The 12546-nt window shown below is 48.7% G+C and overlaps 1 protein-coding gene across 3 annotated transcripts in view; it reads left to right on the forward strand.

Annotated features, from left to right (window-relative positions):
- The window catches only part of slc8a1b (solute carrier family 8 member 1b), a 94614-nt gene that overhangs the window by 60165 nt on the left and 21903 nt on the right, over positions 1-12546 (forward strand). For 2 of the 3 annotated variants that reach the window (XM_023796269.2, XM_023796270.2), the window contains one exon: positions 10754-10857. In XM_023796269.2, coding sequence (XP_023652037.2) covers positions 10754-10857 — 104 coding nt within the window. Of the gene's footprint in view, positions 1-10162; positions 10270-10753; positions 10858-12546 lie in introns of all 3 variants that reach the window. The other variant, XM_023796268.2, reaches the window with a different exon arrangement.

Below are 12546 nucleotides of genomic sequence, written 5' to 3' on the forward strand. Positions count from 1 at the left end.
TTAACTCTAGTTAAATCAGCATCTTAAACCTGATTAATGCTTATATCCTGAGTATTTTTAAACATCACTCTAAGGTATCTAACATAATGTTATATGTAATTTCACAAGAGACACAATGTGTATTTTTTTGTCTTTAATTATAATTTATAACCATGGAATTAAATGTTACTAGGATTCCTTTTGCATTTTTACTGTGTTGAATGTATCCAGTTACCTTAGTTACAGACAAAACCAGAACTTTTGGCCAAAACCTTGTTCATTGGCCAACTGACCTTCACAGATGTACGCAGTCCAGTCCAACTTGGCCCGGTTTGCCGCTGCACACCGACCAGCTGAGCATGCTGTTGCATTTTAGCATTTCACTGCACCGATAGGAGTCGGGGGCCTTGTACAGTCAGCCACTAGATGCCTCACTGGGGAGATTGTGACTCCTGGTCTTGTGCACTTTGTGGAGGGGGAGGGATGAATAATCATGGGGGGAGCCAGGCTTATGAGCTTGGATTTTGGGCCCGAAAAACAAGCTGATTTGTCAATCGGACGGCAGCGCGGCACGCTGGTGGAGTCGGGCAGATGGCCACCGTGCCGCAGGGACCAGCTGACTGCCTCTGCCGCCTTAATTGCCCCCAATCCTGTCCATTGCACGGGTTCGACTGGTAATAACTGCCTCACTTATCATACCCACTGCCAGATGTAGCCCAGCCTTATAATACCTATGCACTGCAGATGCATGCAATGCGGTACTGCCCGTGTGGGATTGGTGCTGCTCCGCTGGTCATGTGACATGAGTCAGAATTGTATTTAGAGTTTATACATGCTGCCCATCTCTGTAGCCCTCTGTCTGGTTCCCTCCCCCCCCCCCCCCAACATAAGAGCCCTGGAAGGGGGGGGGGCATTCATGGTTCAGGGTTTTCGGGACACAGGTGACACCATAAGCTCCCACTGAGATCAGATCTGCATTATCGGACCCAAGAATCAGTAGATTCGAGGCACTGCTGCTGCAGAATGACAAGAAAATCATCAGGCTTGAATCCTACCCACAATTCTCTGTGCTAAGCACTCAGCGGGCACATCAGCATCAAAATCTGCTTTAAGGAAGTCAAAGCTTTAGAGAAACATGGTTACAGCATGGCGCATGTGACCCGCTGGCTTCTGTTCCCTGTTCACAGTTCCTGCCTTTCACTCAGGGTTTCCGCGCAAACCAAGCCAATCAGTCCACCTGCTGTTCCGGCACATTCCGCAGCTGCCCTCTCCCGCACAGAAAAGTATTGTCTCCACTGCGTGACTCCTCTCCGACTGGGTATATAACTCGGTCGCCGGGGAGCGAGATCGATGCCCGCGGCCTTGTAGCAACACTGCCATCGATTTCTTCCCTTTTCCGCCGCAGGTGTCTGCGCCGCAGGCCAGCAGCGTGCCGAGTCCCCCCCCCGGCTCTCCAGATCCCGCTCGTCCCCTTGGGGCCTCTACCGGTGTCACCAGCTCCTTCCCCCTCCTAATAATGTTTATTGTCTGCATACAGTACCGGTCAAAGCCGCCTACAAAGGAGAGTGATTGTGTCGCATCACATGACCTGGCCACCTGACCTGAGCACAGTGCAAATGGCTTTGGTTTGACCAGACAGTGAAGGAAAAAGCGGCCAATGAGGGCTCAGCATAAGCGGGACCTCCTTCAGGATAGGTGGAAAAGCATCCCAAGGGCCACCTCATGAAAATGGCTTAAAGGAGAATGTAGGGTCAGCCAGTCCCTGGAGCAGCAATTGGGGTTAAGGGCCCAATAGTGAGATCACTCTGCTGACCCAGGGATCTGAACCGGCAACCTTCTGAATGCCAATCTGCACAGCCTGTCCCTCCAACAAATTATTTTTGTTTTATTTGAATACTTTTTTGATCAGTGCATAATTCCATATATGTTATACGTTTGATGTCTTTAATCATTCTAAAATGCAGTACAAATAAACCTTTCCATGGGTAGATGTGTCCAAACTTTTCACTGGTACTGTATGTGTAAATTTGCCATTTGCTTCACATGAGGGTTAAAAAACTTAGCTTACAATAAACGACATTGCACATTTACACATACAATCAGCAATAACAGGCATGGGAGCATCGCAGTAGCGAGAGTTCCGATGTTCTTTGTTGCTGTAGCAGCTCCATAGTGCCTTACAGACAGAATCCAGATGGGCTATCTATATACTTTATGGTCCCCCTGTACAGACTAAACGAGGCCAAGCCGACCCACCTCCTTCTCATTGCAGGCTTCTTTATCGTACCTCAGGATGGCAAGATGGACGCCTGTATAGGTGTAAATAAACGTGAGGAGGGCAGGCACAGCACGCCTCTCCAGCCCCAAGATCAGGAGTGACTTCAGTTCAGATGATCTTTAATCTGATTTCTACTCAGGTGCCTGAAAGATTATAATGTTTTGGCAGCTGCCATGACAGTTGAAACTCAACGGGAATCAGTTTTTAGGAAGCTCACAATTCCCTCACACATTACAGGCCGGCCGAGGTCTGCCTGGAACGGAGAACTCCTGTTCGGTCGAGAAATTAGAATTGGCCGCGGTTTCGGGATAAGTCCCGCTAAATTGCAGTTTATTTGTCCTCTGATAAAACAGTCACCCTTTCATCCTTCAGAACAGGAAACTCGAATGAAAACTCTGGTTAATGGAACCGCTGGGTAAGGCTTCCCATTCCAGAAAGCTCTGGAAGGTAAACACTCAAAGGAAAACCTCCTCGCAAAGCTGAGAAGCATCAGTTTCCAGAACGTTCCTTCAAAATCCGTCACCCGGATTACTCCACGGCTGAAGCCGTCACCTTTCTTCTCTGTGTGATGTGAGAATCGTCTCCTGCTCTCGACCCAGATGCCGGTGGAACCCTTTCTATCTCACACTGAGCGGTTCAGCTCTCTCCGCTGAAGCTGCTGGGAATCCCTGGCAAGCTGCTGTTTGTTTGCCTCTCACGCAGATCAAGTCGAGCCTCCATTTTGGCTTTTTGTTCAGAGACGCCAAGAAAGGGTCCCTCTGAAATGCTTTGCGGTGACCTCCTTTACACATGAAACCCCCAAAGACGACTCTAAGGGCTATCCCACTCTGGGCTATCCCACTCTAAGGGCTATCCCACTTTTGACTATCCCACTCTAAGGGCTATCCCACTCTAAGGGCTATCCCACTTTGGGCTATCCCACTCTAAGGGCTATCCCACTCTGGGCTATCCCACTCTAAGGGCTATCCCACTCTAAGGGCTATCCCACTCTGATGGGGCCTGGGATCCTCAAAGGACTCCTAGGAAGGTCATTATTTTTGGGTTAATATCCATGACATAGCTGCTCTCTGATTGGGCACTCTGTGGGCACTCTGTATGTATTTTGTATGTGTTCATGTGCGAATTTATCCAAGACCGACGATCTCAAAATGCGGGATGTGCTTCGCCCGGGCACGGGCAGCATTTGCTCAGTCAGATTTCTCCCATAATTCCTCATGGCCGTCAGTTAAAGGTCACACACAAGGTCACTTGCGAAAGTGTGGCTCAGCTGCAAAGTGACAGACCGGTGGGTTATGGATTGGATAGGGGGACTGTGGAGGGGGGATGTGATTTCTGTGAAGGATAAATGAAAACTACTACTACTACTGCACATTGAGTCTGAGCTGTTGTTATACCTCGGTCATATTGCCACAGAGGCACCACCGTCTGGGCCGTTTCAAGTGCCACAGCTGCCCAGTGGGAAAAAGAGGTTTTCAAAAAGCCACCACATGGTTTTAAGGCTTATTTGTTTCATTGGCTCCCATTGGGTTAACTGAGGATGTATCGGTCCTGCTCGTCACGGCTCCCTCCCATTGGCCCCTTGTTACCAGGGGATTCGTGGAAATGTTTTAGAGGGACACGGCATGGGGATGCCCCACTTGGGATTCATGCATTAGCAGAACCGCTAGTCAGCAAGTATCCAGGTGCAGAAATAGATGCAGAGAGAGGAAATGAGGTCGAAGGCCAGTAGTCCCGGGGCTTCTGGGTATCTCTTCCGAGCTGTGCTGTCGGTAAACATGGGAAACTGTTGTTTTGTTCTTCTCCTAATTACTCAGAGAGGGTGGTCGGGTGTCTGACCAGGGATCATCCTGAAGAAGCCGCAAAAGTTAAGTGGGCGGCGTTTGCAGTCTTGTTATTCCGAGAAGTTTAACCCCGGACTAAGGTGCATGAGAAGCCTTTTCCCGCCATACAGCCAGGTTTCCTGCTATTATTCATCAGTTACTGAGGAAAAGGCTGGGGCTTCCTCGGGATAATACAGGCTGCATTGTTTTACGAGGAGCCAAGCCATCGGCATCTCCTCTCGCTCGAGCCCCGTCTTGACGAGGCGTATAGCTCATCAGGCTGCTTGTTTACACGCACATTTGCATTTATTTGTTTAGCCAACTCTGTCCAAAATAACTCCCAGCTTAGGTGCAGTTTGTCAATTATTTATTCCCTTTGTTTATTTACCGTATTCAGCCACCGTTGGAGGCAAAGCAGCGAGCGCTTACATAATTAGCTAATTAAGAGGGCCCATGAGGCCATTACAGTCAGGGACGCGCTCAGCTATTACTGCTAAACTTTTTCAAAATGGGCGAGCTGAAATCTCCGACGTGTGTTGGAAAATCCGCCATTTGGAGCAGCCTTAACATCGAGACACTTTTCTGGAAGGGAAAGGCGTGCGTACACAAAGCAGCCGAACCTTCACTGGTAAAAGTAGATAATCATAACTAAGTGCTGATGGAGAATTTCCCACCCAGTCCTCAGGGAACCCCAGACAGTCCACATTTTTGCTTCCTCCCAGCTCCCAACATACCTGTACCCAGTATTTGGCATTCCTGATTGATCCAAGTATGCTGGGTCTGGTCTGCGGTTCTCCAAGTACTGGGTTGAGAAACACTGATTTAACCGCATCTGTATCTGCTTTGGTTCTTTAGTTGTATCTGCTCCAGGTGGTAAAGGGTGAGATACCTGCGCAGACTTGATCTGTCTTAGATCAGCCCTCAGGCACCCAGGCCTCAGGCACCCAGCCCTCAGGCACCCAGCCCTCAGGCACCCAGGCCTCAGGCACCCAGCCCTCAGGCACCCAGGCCTCAGGCACCCAGGCCTCAGGCACACTGTACATGCGGTACAGTGTAGCATAAGCTCAATCCGACGGGCTTAGGGGCCACGCGGACAGAAGCAGCGGAGTCGCCACGGCGGAGCTCCACGCCTCTCAAGGCTTCTGATTTGGAAGCAGGTCGGGAAACAGGGCCAGCAGGCAGAGTAACCCAGTGATTAAGGAGCTGAGCCCACGACCAGAAATTAACTATCCATGTCCCTGGGGGGGGGACTCAGCAATTGTACCCTTGAGCAAGGTCCTTCCCCTGAACTGCCAGTTAAGTTAAAAACACCCCACGGTGTAAAGGCAGTGGACATAAAATGGGTCGTCTGGTCGCTGTCTGGATGATGTCAAGGAAGCAGGGTTCCCAGGAATTCGCAGAATCCGGCCGGCTTATTGGACAATCTTCCAGGTAGCATTCCCGGGCACGGACTGGATGAGGAAGCAATATTTTGGGCGCCACGGCAACAGTCGTTGCGTCGTCTGATTAAGATGGATTCGCTGCCGCCAGCTTGATAAATTATCAGCCACTAGTCTGGACCAGGAGCACCAACCAATGAAACGATTCTCTTTAAGGCTGCTTTGTTAAGCGCGTGGCACAGAACGGATTTCCTCTCGATTTGTTCACCTCATGATTTATTATTTCCCTTTTTCACTGCCCCCAGCCCCCCCCACTCCCCCTCCACCCTGGGGTGCGGCGGGATGGAATGTACGTGAGCGATAAAGGCGCTTTCTGACAGTGAGGGGCAGGGGGATGATGGCAGACCATCCCAGATTGATGGACGGCAGAGAATGAGAGACGGGACCTATGTCAGAAGGAGCCCCTGATAAGGGATGGGGGCTGGGGCAGGGGGGGGGGGATGGTTTGGGCCTCGTAAAAATGCAGTGCAAGCTTTTGTCATTGCCATAAACCATGGCCCCTTAAATCAGTGCTCTGAAAGCTGAAACACAGGCACCTCAGCCAGCGTCTAATCGATAAACTGCTTACTCACATGTTTATTAGTATTAAGGGCAAACCATCCAGATAAAAAAACAAAAAAACGTTAAATCACCCCTCGGAAGGGAGAGGAGGCGGCGAACGCCCCCTTCCCATCATGCTACACGTCTGACTGCTGATGTCATCAACGCCGCCGACACGCTCTGCATTCTGAAGTCTGGAGCTCGCGGCTTCCCGCCGGCCCGGCCTGGTTCCTCGCTCCCATGATGCTCTGACCCAGATTCTCCATCTTTAGGCGTGCATGTAGAAAAGTGCAGAAGTCTGACGATCCCAAGCGCTGCTTCCCACGCCCAGTTACCGTGGACAGACAGCAGTTACAGACGGGAAAGGAACATGTTTATTATCAAAAGTAACTCGCTTCGGAATGGACAGTTGGGCAGCTCGCTTATAGATATATTATGGCCCGATTGCTGGAAATGTCTCGCTAAATAGCAGTTTGAATACCACAGCCGGCCTTCAGCGATTTCCCCTCCAATTTGCACTCGACAGGCTACTGGTTAGGAAATCGAAATGACAGACACACTGGGCCTCCAAAATGCCACATGGCAAATGGATTTCCTGCCTATTTCAATCATTTATAATTATTGTTACACAATGCCAGTGCCAAATACTTACAGATATTTCCATTATGCATAGAAACGGGGCATCGTCATCCTCCGTCCGTGACCCTCTCCGGCCATGTGGATCTTCAGCAGGTTCATGTTCTGCTCTTTTGATCACATGTGAATTGCATTGACAAGAGGGAGCCATTCTCACTGCCAGCCTTTCGGAGTGGCAGCCCCTGGAGTTCTCATAGAATGCCCCGTTTCTGAGAACCTCAAAGTCCTGTAGACAAGCTACACCACATGTTTGTGGTGAGACATTTGATTGCCACAGAGAATGGGGCTCATACAATGTATCAATATATTGATAGTTCTTATAATTGTTGGCAACTAACTGCCATTCCAAATAGAACTTAAGAGGCTTTGGGCATATGACATGTTATGTCTCTGGGCGGAAATGGGAATGGAATGATCCATTTTCAGCATTTAATTTTAAGAACTTTTTCCAGATATGACGATAAGGCCTGATCACTAAAAGACCTAATTTTTACAAAACTGTTCAGCTGGGCATGTTTTATGCAAAGCAGACCTTATTTGCATTAGACATTTCTGATGTTGGTTTCTTTGTAATAATTCCTGCCTTACAGGGACCTTTGTGTTGAGTGGGCGCAGGGTTCTGGTGCTGAAATGCCAGCAGCGGAGTGTCTTCGAATCGATGGAGGTGTAAAGCACTATGAAATGCAAGGAAAGTCCTTTAGCAGAATGCTAACTGTCTTAGCCTCACATGCAGCTGAAACCAGCAATGATATTCAGAGTCATGCGTCATGAAAGAAAGGGATAATTATGCTCTTATCTGGACCTCATCTCAGTGCAAATTGCTTATGATACTCTCGTATTCTATGGCCATAGAGTCGCTCAGACTTTAGCCATGATTGAGATTGAGTCTTTAATTTGTTTAAGAATCTGTTTCTTTAGAATCAGCTTAAGAGATCAACCCGAGGGTCAGACCATGGAGAGAAACTCCGACAGGGTTCAAGTTCAAGGCAGGTCCTTCTGCTGATCCCTCAGGCCATCAGCTAGTGTCATGTGGGTGACAGCGGCAGGAACTGACAAGCAAGGGATCCAGGCCTTTATGCAGGTCACTAACTGGTCCCAATGTGTCCATCTTCCCAGAACCTTCTAGATCATCAAGACTAGTGAAAGCGCACTCTCCAGCCATTAAATATGGCGGCCCCCATGAGTGGTGGGGAGAGACTCGAGAGTGAGGCTGAAAGTATGGGAAAGGGATGTAATTAAAATGTGCGATCCCTATCCTGCAGGGAGTAAGTCTGCCCAGAAAGAGGGGCACAAACAAACAGACACACTCCCACGCAGGAGAATATATACCCACACATGTACACACACGCACACAGAAACACACACAGGCACATGCATATATGCATGTCATTCATGAAAGTAATGAGCATTTAATACAGCTTGAACATAATTGTTGAGCGTTTAATACAAAAGCAGAAAGCGATAAGGGTGTCTGTGAAAATGGGAATTCATAACATCGGAATTCTCCCTTTCATGTTTCCATGCTGCTAATTCCTGGATTTTACCGTTTCTCCACAGCATGATTGAATTGGCAACCTGCAAAATCCGCCTCGTTCCTTAATTATAATCCACTTCTACCGACAGATTGAAAATCATTAAGTAGTCCAAAGTTATGCCTGAGCCAAAAACAAAAAAAGGATTGAAATGGGCCAACTCAGGACCCACTGCATGCTCCTGCAGAAGGGAGCGGTTCCCGACTAAGAAACTACGTTTTTTTTAACGTCGTTCTGCTTGGGGTCGTCACCTCAGTAACTGTAATATTGTGCTTCTGGTTTGTATCTGATGTTTAGAAGAATTGTTAATGGAGTTTGTGCGGCCGTTTCGGAGCCTTTCCTGTAAGCAGGCATATCTGTGGGCGGCCATAATCACATTACACTTACGGTGATTCCCCGTGCTCCCCTGATGATGCGTGCTGTCGTCCCCATGAGACCCCATGAGACCCACCACCCCCCACCCCATGGCCATGTGGCCCAGCCAATCTAAGGATAGCGGGGCAATTTCTGTATGCCGTCCCCATCACGTCATCTGTTGGTTGTCCATGGTTTAAGGGAAGAACAGCAAATAGCCTGGTCTGCTCGGGGGTCCCTGTGACCTCACTGCACGCTCTGCTTATGCGCTGAGGATGCAGCGAGAATGAGAGTGAGAGAGTGAGAAATCCTGATTTGTGCTGCATGGGGTTCCTTTCTTGGCACATACGGAAGCTTCCGGGGCTAACCCTGCATATTAACATATTGCGAGGTGGGGGGGGTGCTGTCAGCCATGTAACTGACCTGTCTTTCAGGTTTAGCCCTACAGGGGGGTCAGCTTCCTCCCGGGAGGCACCCTGTCTGCCTACTCAACCCTTAGATGTTGCACCCTTTGATACAGTGAAAGTGGAACAAGAATTGTTTGCAGAAAACGCTTTGTTGACTTCATAGGCTTGTTTGTGTGTGTGTTCGTGTGCATGTGTGTGTGTGTGTGTGTGTGTGTGTGTGTGTTGTCATCCAGTGAAACCCCGTGAGACACCCCCCCATGTGTTCTGATGATGTCAGGGCAATTCCTGTAGGCCCCTGACCAGACCTGGCCGTTTGCTGTTCTTCCCTTATTCCATGGAGAACCAAAGTGATGAATACCCATTTTCTTTTACCTTTTGGGGACCAGTTTCCTGATCCTCTCAAGGGAAAATTCACTTTCCTAAAACTCCATGGCTTATAGCATTTTTCCCATAGAAATGAATGAGCGGTCCCCACAAAGGTATGACTACAGTTGTGTGTGTGTGTGTGTGTGTGTGTGTGTGTGTCTATATGCCATTCGCTTTATTTCCTGGCTGGATTTTGAGGTTATTTTATATATCGAGTTGCACGGCCTTTGATTCGAGGGACAGTCCATCGCATTCTAATTCTTTTATGCTGTGTTGTTGCCCTTCAGTATTATACAGCAATATCTCCCGTAGGCAGCAGTGCAGTTCCTGCTGATAATGCACTTGTGATACTTAATGCAGTTGTTATTTGCACCATCCCATAAGTCACTCTGGGGATGGGTGCTTCCCATGGTCACTGCTGTGTGACAGCAAGCAGGAGGAGACTGTTCAGAGAGGAGACCCTGCAGTCGTCTCGTTTGTGGGAACTCCGTAGCTGACTTTCTGCTGCAGTGTGATGATGCAGGGTGTACCCAACAGCAGACAGGGTCACGTTGTGACTTCAAAACAGGCCTGTACTCCTGCACTCGTTTTCTTTTCATTCTGGTGGTGACATCCTTCCATCCGCCGGCATCCGCGTCCCTTTGTGCTTCCTTCTATTCCACTTCCTGTCTCACTTCCTGTCCCACTTCCTGTATCACTTCCTGTCCCACTTGCTGTTCCTCTTGGTTTTCACGCCTGACTCTTCCTTATGCTCACTTCCTGTAAAACTCTTCTTCTTCCTCCTCTTCTTCTTCTTCTCTTTCTGTTTCAGCAAAACTATAAAGGTCAAAATTATTGATGACGAGGAGTATGAGAAAAACAAGGCCTTCTTCCTTGAAATCGGCGAGCCCCGCCTGGTGGAGATGAGTGAGCAGAAAGGTGGGGGGATCTGCCCTGAGGCCTTGACCCTACTGCCTGCCCTGTCTGCCGCGCCCCCCCCCCCCCTCCCCCGGCTACACCGTTCTGCATTCACATCATCAAGGGGCATCACGCAAAAGGAATGGCCACAAAACCAGAACCACATGGAGACACACTGCTATGAAACAAACATCATAGCCTCATTGTAGCCCTACATGCAGAAGGTCCAAAAACGGCCCCCTGCATGGCGAGCGCCACATTCCGTTGCACATTTAGAGAAGCTGATTTGCCTGCGTCTTCTCATGATGCTAACCCCTCCATGGCCCTTCCTTGGCGTGTGCCCAAGCCTGGTCTGAATGCACCACGGACATTACCCCCCCCCGAGCCGTGCCAGGCTCCGGCACGCCGTGTGCCACGCCTGGACGGTGCAGGTGTGGGCTGCGCATGAGTGTTCTGCGTGCATGACTCCAACCCCTGCCCCCATTGTTGTCTTGTGTCCCCGCAGGAAGACCGTAACCATTAAAATACTTGACCGAGAGGAGTATGGTAAGCAGTCCTACTTCTTCGTAGAGCTGCGGGATCCCGAGTGGAAGCAGCGAGGATGGACAGGTGTGCGAGTTCAAAAGCGTAGATGGATCTGAGCTCAGACAGCTCAGGCCCCTTCCTCTTCACTCCTCTGCTCTCTCTCTCTCTCTCTCTCTCTCCCGCTCTCTCACTCCCCCCCTCTCCGTCTCCTCCTTTTTGATTCCCACACTCGCTCTGCCTTCCTTGCCTCGCTGCATTTCTGATTCCGCTGGATTAGGGCCACAGATGGTAGTCGAGGAACCCGCCACTTCCCCTTGGACAGTAGCACTCGCTAAGATAGCATGTCCTCGTTAATGGGATGGAGGGCCGTCAACATGGACGGGCGTGTGCCCTAACAGTGCAGAGAGTTTCCGGCCGTCTCGGCCTCTAGGATCTCGTGCTCTTGTGAAGCCCACGGAAGGACACGCCTGCAGCAGCAGATTAAAAACACTGGTTCCTCTCCACACTCGCCATTGCCTGGTGACAAACATCATGAGCAGTGCCGCAGAGCATCGCATGCTGCCTCAGTTGTAATTAGCGGGAGCTGTTTACACAAACAATGTAGCCTCACAATGGATTGTCAGAAATTTTGAGGCTTATTCGTCGGGACACGGCGGAAACGAGAAATCAAAGCCCAGCGCACAGAAACACAAACTCACTTTGTTGCACCAGACAACAACGGCCCAGACCGATGGACTTCAGGATCTTACAAAGATCCTTTGCCTAGAAAGATTAATATTTAGCCCACCTTCAGCCTCCAGTTCTGAGGCTTTATTTATGTTATTTATGAATTTTTTTGTCATAATTTTTTTACCCCCAAAATGGCCGCCTTTCAACGACATCCGTAATTAATCTGCCTGCAAACAGCAAGAAAACAATCATTTAGCATCACGGTTCACTTAGCAGCCCTCTGCGAGCCGGATGTTGGGGAAACAAAGCTTGCCCGCTTGACAGTAATTATCGTACATTCGCTGGACTAATTATTTACGTTATTGCATTATCTTTTAAAGAGGACAGTTGTGGGCAAAGCAGTTTAATTCTGGTTAAACCACCACAGAATACTGGATTCAGTTTCAGGACTAGTCTGACTTTGTTTTTGACTGTATTTACACACCTCGGTCACCCTGAGCTGGAGCGTCCCAGTAGGCTGGCTTGTACCCCAGTAAATACCCACAGGCCTCCACAGGGGGACAGGGATCACGAAGAATCAGCGATGACTGACTGAGTCAAACAACAAAAGATGAATCCAAGCTTTTCTCTTTTGAACTCTGCTTTCAGACAATGATCTCCAGACATCAGAAAAAAATTACTTTAAGCTGGTTTAGTAGGGGTTGGGGAAACTGTAAACAGATGTAATCATTAAAGTACCCCCCCGCCACAAGAAGCATTTTGACTAATTACCTAAATGTAAACTAATCCGAAACAAAAACAAAATCACACGTGATGTTTGTTCATCATTGCACAACCTGTGTCTGCGCTTGTCAGTTGGAAAACAGTTCGCTTCACTGGTATCATATTTATTCAGCTGTAAAATAAATCGCTTTCCTGATAAATCTGTTCTTGCCTTCGCCATACCTTTAAATATCCATTTATAGCAGCAAGACAATAAACTCCTCAAATAAATATCCAAACCGTTTTATGGATACAAGCCATAGACAAACATATCTTGTTTAAACATGAAAAGTGACATAGGCCTATATAAAACATATTAGATGCCATGTCATATTTTATTTT

Source organism: Paramormyrops kingsleyae, chromosome 3 (genome assembly GCF_048594095.1).
Source record: "Paramormyrops kingsleyae isolate MSU_618 chromosome 3, PKINGS_0.4, whole genome shotgun sequence".
Classification (NCBI taxonomy): Eukaryota; Metazoa; Chordata; class Actinopteri; order Osteoglossiformes; family Mormyridae; genus Paramormyrops; species Paramormyrops kingsleyae.